Below are 18,666 nucleotides of genomic sequence, written 5' to 3'. Positions count from 1 at the left end.
TGATCTCCTGAACTAAATTCTATGCAGGGATTACTAGGCCTTATTTTCATTAATTCAAGAGGGCTGTGATGGATCGAGATGTACGTCGGTTTTAGCAAAATCACTATTGCATTGAAAAATGATTTAAAATGTTACGAGGGTGACAAATGTTTTGTTTTCTAAGAAGCGAGTTATGATTTATGTGGTGCTAATTTCGTGTTCACCTCTAACATTACATGAGGTGAAACTATGTTGGGTAAGGTTTGGGTAATTGAATGTTGAGTTGAGAGTCAGAGCATGTGGGTTTTAGTTTATGAATTGACTTACGTGAGCATGATATTGAAGGATGAGAACTTGATTTTGTCGTTATGATATAATTGCTTATCAATGTTGTTAGGTTGAGATGATTTAAGCATGTATTTCTGTTTTGTTTTGTTGAGCTTACTCACACGAGTTTCATAAGCTTACTAGTTTTGTTGTTGCAATCCGATGCATTATTCGATGATGTAGGGTTTATCCTGCAGGTTAGGGTGACCAATTGGAGCTGAGAAGTGTCTTGCTGTTGCAGATGTAGGTTAATTTAGAAACTTGTTAGTCTTCGCTGTGTAGTGAGTGGGGTGCGTGAGTTTACTTATTGAATTGTTGTTTTAGCTTAATTTGTAAACTTAGTGTAATATAATATGTGACTCTAGAGAATGGGTCTATATTGACATTGTGAGTTCAAAATATCTTTGTGTATGTGCTTGTTCTTTAAAGAAATTTTTTTTTCAGGTATTTTAGAAAAAAATAACAAAAACTCTAAAATTTCAGGGGAAATTAGTATTTTTGAGTAATTTACCTTAAATAAAAAAGTCAACAAGAGAAAAACTGAAAAAAGAACACAAGAGGTTTGGTCTAGCAAAAATTTGGCTTGGCCTGTAAGTTGGGCGAATGTGAGTAGTAAACTCAAAGAGGTCCAGCGTGCAATCATACTCTTGTGAAAAACATTACCTGAAGAGAGCTCTATTCAAATCAGGTCCCGGCTCCGGATGTTAGCACACTTTGCGACTGTATTAGAAAAAAAAAAAAAAAAAAAAAAAGTAAAGCCAACTAGGCAAAAAAAACGGCACGTCGCACGAAACACAATGTACAAGAACTTGCACAACAAGCTGGTGCGCTTTGATGCCTTCCTGACTCCTAAAGCCACGCTAGTCGTCCTCTTCTTCTCCTCACAAAACCCAGTTCTGCTCTGATCACTGAAACTAAAACCCTCACGCTCTCCCATGGACATGAATATCGATTTCAAAGAGTACCAATTGCGCTGCGAGCTCCGCGGCCACGAAGACGACGTAAGATCTCTCTCACCCCCTCAATTTTCTTGTTTCTCAGTTTTTTTTTCAGCAAATCAATAATCTCCGTACTGTTCTAGACCTTCAAACAAGAATTGAATACTCTGTGATTGAAATTTACTTAATCAATTTAGGTTCGTGGAATTTGCGTGTGCGGCAATGCGGGAATAGCTACTTCTTCACGTGATCGAACTGTTAGGTTATGGTCCTTGGACCCTTCCGACGAACGCCGGTATGCGCCGGCGAAGATTCTGCTGGGCCACACGAGTTTCGTGGGCCCATTGGTGTGGATTGAGTCCAATGAGGAGTATCCAGAAGGCCGAATTGTGTCTGGTGGCATGGACACTATGGTGTTGGTGTGGGACTTGAAGACTGGGGAGAAGGTTCAAACTCTCAAGGGACATCAGTTGCAGGTCACCGGCATTGCTTTCAATAATGGAGACATTGTTTCATCTTCTGTGGACAAGTGAGTGTTTACTTACAAGTTTGCTGTATGAACTGGATGAATTATTAACCCTTATTGCTATAGAATAGAGGTTTGTATCGTGTTGATTGTGTCTACAAGCAATTATAGGAAAATGATTTCGCCTCGAGTGCCCATTTGAAATGGTTACGTGAATCTGGCTAGTCCATGTTGCCTGTTTTGGCAAAACAAATTGCTATTTGTTTTGTTAGAGTATGCTTATGTGCTGGTTGATTTACTATTGACCAGCTCTAGGGCACACAAATAGTTGATTCTCTTTTGGATTCCTAAGCTATTATGCTCTTCTGATACTATAGGTTGATGATTTTCTTTTGGTGTCTTTTCAACAGTACTTTAAAAAGGTGGAGGAATGGCCAACTGGTAGAATCTTGGGAGGCTCATAAGGCAGCAATCCAAGCAGTTATAAAGCTTCCTTCTGGCGAACTTGTCACTGGTATGGTTATAACTTGTGGAAGGATACATATTATATTTAATTTTTTTTTCCATTCACTAAGTGTTGGTATGGTTTCACTAAATTTTTGGACCCCCTTTTCTATAATTCAATTTGTTTCTGGCTTGTGATCCTTATTTTGTTCATGCCATATGCATCTGTTTTCGTAAAAAGTAGGTATGAAGCACATTATGTCGAGCATGAACTCTTAGGGGCCATCAAAGCATGTGCCATACCGGCCATTAGGCTATATGTCTACAGGAGTAATAGCATAGGTGATTGAGGGAGTTTGCTAAACTTCACAGGCTTGCTGAAGACTCATGCCATGCTTGCATTTAACTAGGGAATTTCTCAAGTTTGGACCGGGTTTAAAACACATGTGATGCATGTATCTGTGTAACTTTAGGACTGAAAAGAGCACAGTGCACATTGGCGGCACTTTCTATACAACTGTATACTTTCAGTGCTAAGTGAGCATGCTAGTTTGCTTCAGATCATAGAACCGTAGAATTTCACTTGCTCATAGTGTAACTTTAGTTGCACATTGGCTGCACTTCTATACAACTGTATACTTTCACCGCTAAGTGAGCATGCTAGTTTGCTTCAGATCATAGAACTCTAGAATTTCACTTGCTCACATGTAAGAAAGGCGTTATAGATTAGATATTGTTTGATCTTGTCATGTTGAGCTGACCACATTCTACATGAGATTCAAATGCATAGATCCATCTTTTTCTAGAAACTTATGATGTTGACTCTATTTTCTTTATCCAGGTTCAAGTGATACTACTTTAAAACTTTGGAGAGGAACTACATGTACTCACACGTTTGTTGGGCATGCAGGTAATTATCTTCTGTCATGCTATGTTCTGATATTAATTTTTGTATATCCTCAATAACAGTGATGGTGTTTTTGTTATTTCCTACATTGTGGCTTATATAAGAACTATGTATGGTCTAATAACTTGTAAGATGACATTTGAAGACCATTAGATTGAAAGACAGCTTGCTCTAATAACTTGCATAAAGTGTGTCTTTTTTTGTTTCTTTATTATATATATTATTTATTTTTTAGTAATAATGCAAATGCATAGAATCTCCTCTTGGAAAAAGAATTTGCATACAACGTCTTGCAGTCATTTATAATATGCATTTGCTCATCTTACAGATACTGTTAGAGGCTTGGCAATGATGTCTGGATTGGGAGTTCTTTCAGCTTCACATGATGGGTGAGCTTGTTTAGGCAGTTATTGTTGTTTTGGATGCATATTTTTTTTTTGTTTTGGGGGGGGGGGGGGGGGGGGGGGGGCGGGGGGGGGGTTGCGGGGGGAGTTTTGATCAACTTTCACCCTCAGCCAGACTCTCTTGTGGCTAATCACTTAGTTAACTGTGTTGCTAGCAAAGGTCTTTATATGCTGGTTGGTGCCTTAATTTATTTGTCTTCCCTTTGTTTCTATTCAGTTATCTACATTGAATATGGGTCTTCCTGATTACAATATATATACATTTTTTTGTTGGTCTGCTGCAGTTCTATCAGGTTATGGGCTCTCACCGGTGAAGTTTTAATGGAGATGGTTGGTCATACTTCTATTGTATATTCAGTTGATTCGCATGTTTCTGGACTAATAGTCAGTAGTAGCGAAGATTGTTTTGCCAAGATATGGAAAGGTGAATGCTTCTGATTTATGCTTCTTTTTAGAGATATCATTCGGGTTCTGACCTGTCTGAGTTTAGGCAAAGTCCCTTAAGTTCCCAAGGAAAAAATAGAGAGAGAAAAAATATCACACTCTTTTATATTTATACAAGAGGAATACAGTATTACTTCGCCTCAGGAAATTGCAGTAATTTTGTGAATTTTCTTCATGGTGACCCATTAGTACTCTTTTGGAGATGAAAATGCTATCTTGCGAAAAAGGATGTTGATTTTATAGAGTTTTATTGGTAATAACATGAGCAATTCTGGTGTGGAGTTTGTAGGGGAAGTGAAAAGGAACCTTCAAAAACTTGTTCAATTACTCCAGGGATTCTTGCACAGTGATTATTTTCTTTTATATCTCTTTGCCACTGAGAGTTGTAATGTAGAAAGTAGCAGAAATTTTATAGAGTCCTGTAATTATGTCATTGAAAGAAAAAGTGGTGATTTAAGGCTTCAATTGTAATTTAATGTGGGATATATGTCGTTTCAGATGGAGTTTGTGTTCAGAGCATAGAACATCCTGGTTGTGTTTGGGATGCAAAGTTCTTGGAAAATGGGGATATTGTAACAGCATGTTCTGATGGAGTCGTACGTATCTGGACAGTAAACCAGGATAAAATTGCTGATTCCCTAGAACTTGAGTCATATTTCTCCCAACTGACTCAGCACAAAATTAGCAGGTATGGCCCATCTTCTGTTACACCTATGTTATGTAACAGCTAAGAACCTGCTATGCCTCGTAATATGGGTTTCAGCATTTCACCCATTTCTACCCAGTGCTACACATTTATATAGACTAATATTTGCTTAGAATTGCTTCTTTAAAGGTTACTTGATACATCATCTATTTTCTAGGAATTTATTATCCTTTCTCTCGGATAGTTAGCTAATTTCTTTTCCCATGTGATTAATGGGTTTGGTTTGAATAATATCTGTTGTGAATACCAATGTGGAGTTGGGCGGAATAGCCAGGTCCATTTGGTCTGCGGTTCATGTATTTTAAGGGTCAGCAGGAGGATCAAATTTGGGCCTGGGTCAGCAAAGTGGGTTTGGAGATTTCTGTGTACCAAAAAGAAACAAATATCTGTTGTGAATAAACATTTGAAATTCGAATCTCTGCTTCACAATGTCTAAGCTATGAGCCTTTCCACCCATAGCCAATCGGTTTTGGGTTGATGCTCTAACTCTAGCAGTGTTCCTTTTTTGTTGGATATCAGTTTTCTTCATATTTCTGTAGATAAAATATGCATCTGCATTTGATCGGTTCTTTTATGATTTATACTCTTCTTGTTGGTTGCAAATTGTTTCATCTTCTTGACCTGGTTTACTTGTCTTAATAAACTTGTTTCTTTTAGGAAGAGGGTTGGAGGATTGAAACTGGAAGATTTACCTGGGCTAGAGGCTTTACAGATTCCAGGTACGATTCAATCTTTTACCTTTTTTGGGTGCTGATTTCAGTTTCACTCTTCTCTAGTGATTTTGTGCTTTTGCTAGTTATCTGGTTTTAACAGATATTTTTATTGTTTTAGATTGAAGATTTCTAGTTCGAATTCTGATTGAACAATTATTTCCATTTGAGGAACACAAGTCACCTTTGACTTGTTATTATATTTTGGAAAGAGGCATCCTCTTTATATTATGATCTTGGTTACCACAGCAAAGTCTTCTGTGAACAATGTCTAAATATTGTATTCTTTTGACAAGTAGTAAATTTTTACGTCGATCATGTTTCTGTGGTATTGTGATCAGGAACCAGTGATGGTCAGACTAAAATTGTCAGAGAGGGGGACAATGGTGTGGCATATGCATGGAATGTCAGAGAACAGAAGTGGGATAAAGTAATTTTGATTTTCATACTGATATCTTCCTTGGCTATTTGCTACCTTGTCATATTATCTTTCTTCTTAAGAAGTACCATATGAGTGCCTGGGTGAAATTTAATGATTGCGAGTCTTTTTGTCAATTTGTATATCTGGTTTATATTAAAGAAAACATCGGGAAGATGGTGAATCCGTTACCATTATGACTGGATTGCTTTTATAGGTTGTTTGACTGGTTATGTGAAACCTGTTTGTTGCATGCCCTGTTTTTGGAATTTATGGACATGTTTGATTCTCGTGTTTTCCATCTTTCTATTGAAATGCAACTCTTCAAAGGAAAAATGAAGTTCTTTTGAATAACTTTAACTCAATGTTAGGCACAAAATCTAAAAGAAAAAAAATATAAATAAGCCATGGTCTGCATGCAGACATAATTTTTTTTCAATGCCTCAGGTGCTTGTTTTTGATACATGTCACAGGAAATACTCGTGCTTTTGAGATCTTCACTTTGAGTTTCCGATTTATAGTAATTGCATTACTATAAGCCATAGTATTAATCACATGTAGTTTCTATATCTATTACTTAGTCTGGTGGCTTTTGAAGGTCAAAGTGTAGTTATATGGTACTTATATGTTGCTTTAATTATTCAACTTGTTTTTTCTTTGCATGCATTCATCACTCATCACAGATGTGCTCCCTAAATGAAGAAATGAAACTGCTAGCTATGCATATGTTTTCATGTTGGGGAAATTTGCAGGTGTTTTCATGTTGGGAAACTTGGAGATGTTTTCATGTTTGGGACATTTTTCTTTAATTCTTCAAATTTGGGAGCCCCTTACACTATTTCTTTCAACGTAGATTGGCGAAGTTGTTGATGGGCCAGATGATGGCATGAAGCGTCCTGTTCTTGATGGAAGTGAATATGATTATGGTCAGGATATGTCTCTTTCAGCATGCACTTTGATATCCATTTCCCGTGTATACTTTTGATTTATACATATATTCTTGTTCTGTAGTGTTTGATGTCGACATTGGAGATGGTGAGCCTATACGGAAGCTGCCTTACAATCGATCAGGTATAATTTCTTTTTTAATCCCTGGCTTCTTTATGATTTTATATTGTGTGTTCTTTTCTTGTTCTTATTTGTGGATTGTGTGTTACAGCTAAACATTCGTATCTTACCTTTTGTTTAATCCTGCCAACCTTTGATCTATTGTGAAGTGTAGATGTAGGACAATCTAAAAGACTGAAAAGCTAGTTTGATTGGCTCTTCTTATTAGTCAACTGATTAATCAATATGCATTACCTATACAATTACAAGTGTAGAGAATCTTTGATGTCTAAATGACTACATAGTTTTATAGCATTCATCCTGTCTAAGTGAAGACTAACATGTTAGAAACAGTTGTTACATATTTTTAATAGATTCCTTTAATTGTTACAGTAACACTTTGTCCTCAATATAGTTATTTGAATAAATAGAAACAAATAAAAAAGTTTAGTTTTTGATCTTGCAAAAACTTATGATTTGTGGTAAATTAAAGGTTTCATTACTAACATGATGTGGAAGAAAAAGCACAGTTATACCTTTTGGTATTTAGCCCTTTGTTGTTTATGTGACTCAAGAACATCATTGCAAGAATATGAGTCGTTCATTCAATTGTTTGTGTACAGATAATCCATATGACACTGCTGACAAGTGGCTTCTGAAGGAGAATCTTCCTCTTTCCTACCGTGAACAGGTTGTAGCATTCATTCTCCAAAATACTGGACAGAAAGATTTCACACTTGATCCAACATTTCGTGATCCCTACACTGGGGGTAAGTATGCTGTTGCCATGACCATTTAACGTCAATTCTTTGGTGGTGATTCAGGTGTTATATTGTGTCTCTGTTTGCTTTTCACTTGATTATGTAATTATTATTTTTGGTTTTCCTTGTTCCAGCCAGTGCTTACGTACCAGGACAATCTTCAAGCAAGTCTGGTTCTGCAAAACCTACATTCAAACATATTCCTAAGGTAGACTGTTGAGCTCTTATTCTAAGGCTTTCAATTCATCTTGAAGAAATTAAGTTGATCAAAATTATGTTTTTTTTTTCTGTGCTCAGTACCTTTTACCAAGGTTCTGAGCTCTTAGCTTTCATGCTCTTAAAACTATGGTTCTAGATCATCACCAATTTTTGTATCAAGATTGCTTAAATATCCATGCGGTTGATATTAAGGCCTGGTTTGTTGAGTCAATGGTTGTGATTTTGAACTTATTGTTAATTGTAAGTGATCTGTGCCATCTTAGATGATGTAAGTCGATTATTTTGTATGTCCATATGGAATTCCCTTCTTATACCTATTTTTAAAAGGTGGGCATTTTGAGAAGGAAAAGTCTTACAAATAGGTTTGAGCAGAAAACGTGCTATAAAAAATATATTTGCTTTGATATTTGTTTTGTTACTTAATGCATCTTTTCCTTTGGATTCTTTTATTTCAGAAAGGAATGCTTGTTTTTGACGTGGCTCAGTTTGATGGGATTCTCAAGAAGATTACAGAGTTCAATAATAATCTACTGTCTGACCAGGTTTGTTTTCTGCATATCTAAGGGACAGTAGTGTTCCAACTTTTTTATTCCTTTGTACAAATACACTTTTGTAGTGGACTGAGCCTCTTTGTAACATCTTGAAAGTGCTCTTTCGATCAGCTTCGACACACATTGGAGTTATACTTATTTATCAATATTAAAATTTCTTATTTGGCATGCTCATCATGAAAGTGCCATTTTTCATGCTCAAATATGTCGACCCTCTCGTGCCGTGTGTCGAGTTTAGTTGGCATGCTCATAAATTCATAATGTGTTGTTGAATATTGAATTGTTGAGATATGTGTGTGTGTGTGTGGGATGAGGTCCTCTCTCCTTAAACTTGAAAAGTGAGGTATATATATATAATTGGCATGCTCATCATGCAGTACAATTTTTCATGCTCAAATTTCCTAAGTTATGTTGACCCTCTCATGCCATGTGTCGAGTTTATATATATTTTTGCACAGATCATAAGATTTGTAGATGAAGTATTGTCAAATTACCAGATTTGCTGCATTCTTGAACTTCAAATTTCTTTGGGTCTGGTCACCCATTTATCGTGCATTTTGATGACCTTGCAACTTACTTGCGATATCTAGTTTTTAGTTCAACAGTTAGCATCATTGCATGGAACTGGTACTTCTCTTAAGTGGTAGAAAGGAATGCAATAGTTTTTGTAGATGTCTTAAATTATTCAATTAATTTTCATATTAGTAAATATATCTTAAAATTCTTGATCATGGATTTCATAGAAACCATGGAGGCCCCTAGTGTTATTTTAATTGTTTGCTGACATTTATTTTCGGCATAACTTGTTACTGTAGTAGAAATTGTTTTCCATCTAAACTTGTTTATAAAGTAGATTTCTTTTTCATTGCATGGTAGGGTGTCAAGTAACTGATAGTAGTGTGCAAGCTAAATTTCATACTACAGCCCCTCTTCATTTTTTATTCTTTAATCTAACTTTATTATGTATATTTTCTTATATTAACCTGGGCATTATGGACAGCTAAGTTAACTTGAAAGAGTAAAAAAAATAAAGAGGTGTAGATTGACTCGTTGGGTGTCTTAATAACAACACTCTTAATATATAGCAAAGCATCCCGTTTGTTTATTTGGTTTTTAATTTCTAATCTGGCTACCCAACCTCATGAGCAGCTTTCTTTAATTTTGTTTTTAATTGATGGAGCAGCATGATCTAGTTCTATTTATTTTGATATTTGTAATATATGCTTGATGATTGTTTTGGTAATATCTTGAAGGAAAAGAGCAACTTGTCATTAAATGAAGTTGAGGTTTCCAGGCTGGGTGCTATTGTTAAAGTACTGAAGGACACATCACATTATCACTCTAGTAAATTTGCCGAAGGTGACATTGCTTTGTTGATGAGACTGCTAAAATCATGGCCAGTTGCAATGTTATTTCCAGGTGAGCGCGAACATTTTAGTGTACAGCTGTGTTCATTTCATTTTTTGGGTAGTGGTAATGAAATTTAATTCCTGCGAGTCAATTGTATAAGGAAGGATGCACGTCTACATTCCCAAATAGTTGCTAGAAGGTTTCAAAACGATGTTCAAAATTTGAACAGTTCTAGAAATCATTTCCTAAGATGCAGCGAAATGGATAACAGGATGCTTACTATTTAATCTCCAATGACAAATTTATAACTGTTTGAGTTGGCTTGTGGCTGATTGTGTATTGGCTGCTATATGAACTCTGTCAGCTGACTACTACATTTTGTGTATGCTAGTAGCAATTTAAGTGGATTAATTGCCTTATGCTGTATAACAAAGCTTGAAATAAACTGAATAGTGGTAAAGAAAAGATGATGGAAAGAGAAAAAGATATTAAATGTTGGGTGCACTGGGATATAACTAATTCAAGTATGATCTTAGTGTAAGTTGTGTGTGGTTGTGAGCTTTTCAGTTTTCAACATTATGTTGTAATTTGCATGGGGATGTGGACCACGTCATGTCCGAGTCTGCAAACTACTTATAATGTATCCGTTTTTCAGGGATCTGGTAATACGAGTCATTCTTTGTTTTTATTTAGTTCAGCATGTAATGTTGGACGGCTCCTTCCCTATCTGTTTGTATTTTCGTGGCAATTAATAAAAGTTGTTTCCCTTTGAAATGGAAAAAAGAATTGTCCACATGGCATTTCTTAAATGATTGTTGTGAAGCTATGACTTTTCTGTAGCTTGTTAAATGCATTATGATCCGTTATTGTTCTTGAAAGTTAATTGGAGTGTAGCACTGTTGTAAATTGTATTGTATTGTGTCCATTTTGTGCCCACCTGTCCTACCATTTTTCAGAAATGGTTGTGTGTACTCAGTTGAAACTCGGTTACCATCTGCAGTTATTGATACTTTGAGGATGATTGTTCTACACCCTGATGGAGCACGTCTACTTCTCCAGCATGTTAGAGCTGAAAATGGTACTGCAGTTAGAGATATAACCTGCTGTGCTTTTATCGTGAAAGTTTATTGTGAGTTTGCGCAAAATGTGTACTGAAGTTGGAGATGTTCCATCTCCAAATGCACACATTTTATGGAAATTATTAGTAGTAAATAATGATACAGATTTGATTTTTTACTGCTCTAATTTCAATTCTGATTTATAACTTGTCTCTGTACTCTAACCAGATTTACTATGGGAAATGATAAAAAATGTCGCAATAAATCACTCGGTTCCCGCAAACCTCTTAACAAGTGTTCGTGTTGTAACAAATCTTTTCAAGAACTCGAGCTTCCACAACTGGTTACAATTGCATCGCAGTGAGGTTAGCCTTCTGAATTATTTACGACCATTAAGGTTGTTGGCATAACAATATTTGTAGCACTTCTGAGTGATTTGCTTGCATAAATTGATTTAAAAGTCCTGTTTGCAAACTTGCATTTTTGTGTCTTATGTATATTTTATGGTATCAGTCCACATTTATTAGATACCATATTGATTAGATTTCTGAATTGCCTTTTGCAAAAGTTTCATGTAGTTTTTTTTTTCCTTTCCTTTTAAACATTATCAGTATGATAATTAGTTATTAGGTACCTTATGATGATATCAGTTTTTTTTTTTATAGTAATTGTTATCATATGTGGTTATTTGCAGATTCTAGATGTGTATTCAAGCTGTTATTCATCTCCAAATAAGAATTTACAATTATCATATGCAACATTGATACTCAAGTAAGTTTTCTGTTGACTGCATTTTCAATATGTCTCCTACCATGAGCATAAGTAAATGGTTGGGCTTGTTTCCTTCCTTATTTTGAGATTTATTTGTAGGGGATAATTTTATCATTGCATATTAGCCTTCAATTGTAGCTGTTATATGAATAGCTTTGAGGTTTAATATGTTTCTCTATGAATGTGCTAGGCATTTTTTTATTATATATCCATAACAGATGAAAATATTCATTTCTCAATGGGTTGATAGGAATTGGTGACCCTGATGTAACTGTAATGCTGTACTGTAATTGATTTAAGTTTGAAATTGACCTTTAAGCTTTCTGCTTTGAGCTCTACAGTTATGCTGTTTTGTTGATTGATAACAAGGACCGGGAAGGTCAGTCGCAGGTTCTTTCAGCTGCACTTCAGGTATAAAGATATTATATCATCAGTCTACTGTCCTACTTGCCTCCAAATGTACGATTTGTTTTTTCATTTGTGTGTCCCACCTGAAACCTGCCCTTTATCAGACAGCAGAATATCATTTTATTTAAATAGAAATTTTGAGATCCTGAATCCTGAATTTGGTGAATCATGACAATAATATATGGTTTTCTGCAGATTGCCGAGGAGGAAAATCTGGAAATTGATGCAAAGTTCCGGGCATTAGTTGCCATTGGATCACTGGTATGCTTTGAATACTTTTTCTTACTTTGGGATGATTGTTTTTGTTGAAAATAAGTTGTCAGCATCTCACTTGCGTTCTTCTGTATATGATTATACCCCATTACTTGATTTTTCCCCAATAAATAAATTTTACCCATTGGGCTTTCTATCGTTTTATTTATCCAATTAATAATTATCACTTATTTTATTCAAATGACCTAAGGCAGTCCTCATTGCATTTATTCATGGCTTGCGTACTAGCCAGGTTCATTAGAAGGCTGTCCACTTGTCTATGTTCCAGCAAGTTTCACAAAATTTAAAGCTCATAAAAACCTTTGAATCTTCAATACCTTATGGGTATTGGGGGACATGAATTTGTTAAAACAAAATTACTGAAGCAGATGACGAAGTGGCCCACCTATGATAAACCTACTACAAGCACAGCAAATCAGCCGATCAGGAACGCCACTAGAATGTCTAGACAGCGTCTCCAAAAGAAACCCAATATTCTTACCTCTCCTCTTCCTTATTTTTGTGGTCCTTTTGTTCCCCTACAATTAGTAGAGTTCAATTAGAGGCAAAGCTGCACAAGGCCATAGAGTAATTGTCTGCTTGTTTGCGCGGATCCCCATGAAATCAGCAGTTAGCAACATTCTTGGAACATCCCACTCCATAATCCAGAATGGGGAAAAAATGGGAATTTGGAACATCTTCCCTATGAAAGTTATGACTTACATATTCCTATTGGGGTAGGGCAAAAGCTTATCTTGAGGCTAGAATAATGTCTTCTTAAAGCAGGAGTCTAAAACTGTTTCTCCCTTTTGTATGGAGTCTTAAATTATTTATGTGTATCTTTTCGTGTCAGATCTTCGCTGTGTTGCTTTCTACCTTGAATAATTGCTGTATCAGTTTATCAGCTCTTGGTGGCTATAGTAATTGTTAATTTTTTTGGTGTTTGTCTAAACCAGATGCTCGAAGGCTCCGTAAAACAGATAGCTATTGACTTTGATGTTGAGAATATTGCTAAAATAGCGAAAGCTTCTAAAGAGACAAAGATTGCTGAGGTTGGGGTTGACATTGAAGTGCTAACAAAACAGAGCTGAAACTGTGAGTCCCTGGTAAATGTCATTCCTGGGCTGTGAAGTTGGGATATTTCAACTAGCTGCTGTGTGTTCTTACGGTGGAAGAATTTTCATTGTTTCGATGACTCTACAGTTTACACAGGATTAGGAAGCGTTTATCTTCTGGTTGCAGATGCTGATTGGACTGCAGAATCCATGCTGAAATGATTTGAAATTTTGAATATTTACATCACAATTGGCATAGTGAGAATGATGCAATGGTTGACGGTCTCACTTTGACAAGACAGCCGCTTTTCTTTTGAGAAGTTAGCAGACTGAGAAAATCTGTTACTAGGGCGTCAATCGTAGCATTCAAATTTGTTGAACAAGAGCAGAAAATGTGTTAGGGCATCAAATTGTACCTTCAAAATTATTGATGAGTAGCAGATGGAATGAATTAAGCATTTAACAAACTGTCTCACTTGTCATTACTTTCATGGATGGCTTGAGCTCAACTGTCTGATCCATGCTATTACAATGACTGAAAGCATTGAAGCTGATTTTGAGCTCAACGCTTTTAGTTCCAAAACCATTAAGACTGTTGCAGACTTGCGACATTCTTAAAAAGGTGCACGTTGATGTTGTAGTTCATGTGGTAAATGGCATGTTAGAGATGTAGACAAATAAGACAATATATATACCAGGGCTATATCAGCCGATTTACAGTATGAAACTGTATTCTCGTCTACTTCTAATTTCTAAAGCTCATCCCTATTTTCCTATCAGATTAAAGCAACAAAAACGAACGAAGCCTCTTGATTTTCAATTTTTCACTGCCATTCTTTAAGATGAGATTTCAAGAGTATCATGCTTTCTTCAATTTTTAATAAATCCAGTTGCAAATTTGACGGTATTTAAGAGAATTTCGCTGCTGCATCGGGTGAAGAAGTAATCTAACCATAAAAGAATTTCTCGTAGTAATTTTAGCTCAGGAAGGTCTCGGATCTGGTCTCTTACTCGCATTTTGGGTAGCATTTGTAGTCCCACTTTGGTCTTTAGAGGGACAATCACACAGAACCAAGTGGTTACTACATTATCCTTGATTAGTCGACAAAGAGAACTCTTAGTATACCACAGATGATCTGCAATCATTTTAAGAATGGATTGTCTACTGTACATGGGTGCATGCCATGCACACATTGATCTGTGTGAGCATTGTATGGGCTTTCTCAATGCAGTGGCTGGGGCACCGTTGAATCAGTGCATATGGCATACACGCATGTATAGTAGAAGTTTTGTTTTTAAGAATACCTTTTATACAAATTTGTTGATTTAATTTTCTTCGATTTCAATACAAATTTGTTGATTACTTATTTCCATTTTGCATAAAACCTCTGGTCACTCCACAACAACATCCTATTCAAAGCAATCCTCACATTCCTCTCCTTCAAATGTAAATGCCTTGGCACTATTTTCTTCTCCAAGCTGAACCCAAAATACTGCGGAAACTTCTTCAACTCCTCCACATTTCTCTCCATCTCCTCCACCAAATACTCGTATTTTGGCTTCAAATTCCCCTCCACACTGTACCCAAATATCGCCGGCAGCCTCTCGCACACCTTCACCGCCTCCTCGTACGAAAACCCTAAGCTCCTCAGGAACCTTACCTTCCCTCTCAGCTTCTCCACCCTTGTGTTCAACAAATGCGCGTTCAGGTTCGTCGGCGTGCTCAGCTTCTCGACTCCCACCTGTTTGAGAAAATGCAGCGTCGGTCGGAGGCAGAACTCGACGTCGGAGAAGAGGAGGTCAGGGCAGCGGAGGATGAGGCCGCAGGACTGTTCGGGCGAGGCGGAGAGGTCGTCGGCTAAGAAGTCGAAGACAGGGGCGACGTCGGTGGGGTCGAAGTTGGAGGAGAAGAGGTTGGGGAGAGGAAGGCGAGTCTTTGGAAGTCGGAGTCGGAGAAGCCCTTGGACTTGAGGAAGTTAACGGTGGCAAGGAGGTGGTCGGTGGCGTCGGGGAGGGGGAGCTTGTTGGGTTTTGTGTCAGGGCGGATGACGCGTAGGGTTTTGAGGTAGCGGATGTTTTCGCGGTAGGAGGTGCGGAACTTGATGAAGTGAGGGTTTGGATGGGGAGAAGAGACTAAGGATGATGAGGAAGAAGATGATGGAGTTGGGAGGAGGGAGAGAGAGTGAAGTAGTGGCATTGTGAAGTTTAGGGTGATCGACACTGAGATGGAGCCAACTTTGGGTGGCCGTTATTTTAGAACTTGGGGATGAAGAGGATAAGTTTAGTGTTTGTCCAAAGAAGCCAATGACCAAAATAGTACCAATTAATGAAAAAAGTTGGAGATATTTTAATTTTTTTAACCTAAAAGTGTCATTTTTGGCTAAATGCAACTGAGATTTTTATGGAAAGCTGATCTATTGTAACCCGAAGCGAAATATTCCGAAAGCAAAATATCCCTCCATACAAGTTCAATTCAAGCCGAAGCCATCAAATATCATCAAACACAATATTTCACGAAAAATGTGAATAGTTCGTTGAAAATAATATTTGTAGTTCAAGCAAATATGTTCATGTTCATGAGGAAAATAACCTCATCAAATTAAAGGTTTGACAATTTGTTGGTGATCTTAAGCAAACGATGATATATGAAATTGGGTTCTTGACCCAAAGCATCAAAATGAGGGAAAATTATCCCACTTAGCTCAGCAAGAGATTTTTATTCCCATTAACACAATTTAAAAGGAAATGACAAATATGCCCTTGACTTAATTAATAAACTACAACTATACGATTCTCTCTCCCCTTCTCTCCAATCACGATTCACAACTCTCTCTCTCTCTCTCTCTCCCTCCCGCCTGCCGGATTCCGTCGATGACAACAACGAGAACGTTGATTACAAAAGCTCCGTGTCTGACCAACCCAACCCCGACGATCACTCCGAGTCTGATTCTGGCCTTCTCCCCTGCACTCATCCCTCTGTGATTACAGAAGCTCAGAGTCCGATCAACTTGACTATATCTGCAGCAGAATCCGGCAGCGGAACTCAATGAGTTTGTCGGCGCCCTAGCCACTCCTTTGGATCCTCTCACTCACTGATCGGATCTAAGGTACGATTTTCTTCACCGCTTGGTTTCCGATTCAGATCTGTTTCGCTTCTTATCTTTTCGCGTTAATTACGATTGATTTGTGATCTGAAATTCATTGGCTAGAGGAAGACAGTGGATGCAATTTCATTTGTGAATTTTGTTCATGTGGTGGTTGAATTTTGATTTGATTGGATTGGATTACAGTGATCGTGGTGGTGAAGATGTTGACCAAATTCGAGACGAAGAGTAATAGAGTTAAGGGAGTTTGATGTATTAAGTTGATTCTTGTAGAGTCTTTATGGAGTGTTACATTCAATCATTTTCATGTTTCTTGTTTTGGTGCATTGATCAGATTGGAAGAGTTTTTGGGCTTGAATTTTTGCTGCAGTTGTATGTAGCAGGAGCTATTGGTGGCTCAGTCTTTTACTTGGTGCACCATACCTTCCTGAACCTGATTCGAATTGTTGTTTAGATGTGTGTGTTTGTGAATCGATTGTGACTAGAAACTTGAATTTTGGAGTTGCTTGGGAAATTGAATGTTATTAGTTGTTTTTACAAGATGGAACAATTTCAATAGAGTTTGAAAGCTGACCCTATTTTAGTACACAAATGAAATAACGCAGACACAAAAATTGCTAACGCAGTGTAAACCTCTCCACTGAGGAAACTTCACTGCGTGGCTTTTTACGTAGCCAACACGAAGAATCAATCCAATATGAAATAATCAAGTTTACAGTATACAAGTAATGTTTGTTCACAACAAACACTTTCACTTAGCAACAGATGCTAACTTGTTTTACAACTGTTCTAACTTCTAATTTATTCAACATCAAAGACTAGCCAATCTGTATTCGATCATCTTCATATTCAATTTTGTCACTGATCTTGAGAATGAATTATGCAAGTGATTGATTAAGAAATGACATACATGAAACAAACACTGAGAGTTTTCAAAAACCGATTTGAACAACCAAACTAAGAGTTCAATCAAAAACTGATTTTATGCAAAATAATGCCCGCTTGTAAATCAGTTTGTAAGACCCTTTTATAGGAGCAGGACTCCCCCTCAAATAAATCGTATCTTAAAAACAGAATAAGATAAATATGGAAGGGTTTTAAAACTGATTTGAGCATGTAATCGGATATGCATAAATAAGGAGATTTTGAGATCAATTCAAATCAATGCATATCAATTTAGAATCATGTAAATATGATATGTATTAAAGAGACCTTTATCTCAAGATCAGTGAGATAGTTTCCTTGAAATTCTGTTCATGCGATCTTCCTTTATTTCCTTTGTTTCTACGAGCAATTAGGAGAGATACACTCCTAATTCTTTGCATGTCTGTTGTCCTTGAGATCTTGGGAAAGTCATGTGTTGAAGGGAGTAGTCCAAGTACTTACAATCTCCCCCTTTGGGCAATCCCATTCAACACATGACAATTTTTCAACTTGGTATTCCTGCATGTTAGATTTCAACAGACATATACAAATTGTGACAAAGAGCTACTTGGATACAGGAATCAGTTTCCATCCTTTTCCTCATCCAAGTTGCCAAAGTAAAGTTACTTAATAATAATAGAAAGCATCCAAAAATTATCTGTGCTTATGCACTTACAACTTCAAAATAAAATAAACTTTTGTCCATCAAAAATTAAAAACATGCAAAAACAGAAATAATAATAAAAAATTGTTTTTACTTCTTCTCCCCCTTTGAATGGGAATGCCCTTCGACCTCCTCCATAAGCTTGACGACATGATCCTGAAATTCCTCGCTGTCCATCGAAGTGGAGCTCTCCTCAGGGGCGACGGCTACTGGTACAGCGGTGGAGGGACCGGGAGCGTCAAACTCGGGAGGGTGACGCTGTAAGTTCCGGATCTCCTGTGTGAGGGTGGTCAGAGCATGACGAGTACGAACCAGAAGGGAATGCATGTCATCCATGTCCGTTGTGAGGCAGGCAATTCTCCAGTCAGCCACCAGGAGCTGGTCACGGAGACTATCCAGAGAGACAGGAGGAGGAGGAGGAGCAGAGGAACCAGAAGAGGAGGAGCACAGAGGAGGACTTCGACTGCGTTCACGCTGCATGCCGGGATGAAGAATCCCGGCGCGGACAGCGGCCTGACGGCCGTCCTCTGGAGGAGGCAGGCGGCGATGTCCACCAAGGCGAGTTGTTTGCTTTGTGCGGACCATTGTGAGACAAACTAGTTAATGAATAAACCTGCACACAGAGACAACCAAAAGTAAAATCCGAGGGAGACAAGAGAGGCTATATATATGAAACAGATAGGTTTAGGGAAAACCAAAGGACACACCGATTGGGATAGCGTCTCAATTGAAGAGAGAAGTTATGACAATTTATTTTTC

At 37.4% G+C, this 18,666-nt stretch overlaps 2 protein-coding genes across 4 annotated transcripts; one reads left to right on the top strand and one right to left on the bottom strand.

The window, feature by feature from the left end:
* Positions 1–1,133: 1,133 nt before the first annotated feature.
* LOC112172063 (phospholipase A-2-activating protein) lies at positions 1,134–13,683 on the top strand. 3 transcript variants are annotated; one of them, XM_024309234.2, is made up of 22 exons: positions 1,134–1,307; positions 1,442–1,773; positions 2,121–2,224; positions 2,996–3,064; positions 3,390–3,450; positions 3,750–3,889; positions 4,408–4,597; positions 5,273–5,334; positions 5,667–5,755; positions 6,597–6,669; positions 6,755–6,814; positions 7,414–7,560; positions 7,686–7,759; positions 8,226–8,312; positions 9,575–9,740; positions 10,672–10,749; positions 10,958–11,094; positions 11,424–11,500; positions 11,842–11,911; positions 12,104–12,169; positions 13,117–13,255; positions 13,364–13,683. In XM_024309234.2, the coding sequence occupies exons 1-21, from the start codon at positions 1,242–1,244 to the stop codon at positions 13,249–13,251; spliced, it is 2,283 nt and encodes a 760-aa protein (XP_024165002.1). In that variant the 5' UTR covers positions 1,134–1,241; the 3' UTR covers positions 13,252–13,255; positions 13,364–13,683. The 3 variants fall into 3 exon arrangements, with proteins under 3 accessions (XP_024165002.1, XP_024165001.1, XP_024165000.1); XM_024309233.2 differs by having other exon boundaries at positions 13,117–13,266; XM_024309232.2 differs by having other exon boundaries at positions 13,117–13,683.
* An 861-nt stretch (positions 13,684–14,544) lies between these two features.
* Positions 14,545–15,527, bottom strand: LOC112174132 (transcription termination factor MTEF1, chloroplastic). Its single transcript, XM_024311848.2, is given in 2 exon segments — positions 14,545–15,136; positions 15,139–15,527. Coding segments are annotated over 2 exon segments (831 nt in total). The 5' UTR covers positions 15,413–15,527; the 3' UTR covers positions 14,545–14,579.
* Between the last annotated feature and the right edge of the window lie 3,139 nt (positions 15,528–18,666).

This window comes from Rosa chinensis, chromosome 6, assembly GCF_002994745.2.
Source record: "Rosa chinensis cultivar Old Blush chromosome 6, RchiOBHm-V2, whole genome shotgun sequence".
In the NCBI taxonomy this organism is placed as follows: Eukaryota; Viridiplantae; Streptophyta; class Magnoliopsida; order Rosales; family Rosaceae; genus Rosa; species Rosa chinensis.
Note: the sequence above shows the minus strand (reverse complement) of the source record. Positions and strands in the feature narration are given on the sequence as shown.

What these genes read in the sequence shown, in the direction of transcription:
- LOC112172063 (XM_024309234.2), top strand. Translation starts at nt 1,242, where the DNA reads ATGGACATGAATATCGATTTCAAAGAGTACCAATTGCGCTGCGAGCTC. An exon ending in TTTTGCCAAGATATGGAAAG is followed by an intron (nt 3,890 to 4,407) that starts GTGAATGCTTCT and finishes ATGTCGTTTCAG; the next exon opens with ATGGAGTTTGTGTTCAGAGC. An exon ending in AGAGGCTTTACAGATTCCAG is followed by an intron (nt 5,335 to 5,666) that starts GTACGATTCAAT and finishes TATTGTGATCAG; the next exon opens with GAACCAGTGATGGTCAGACT.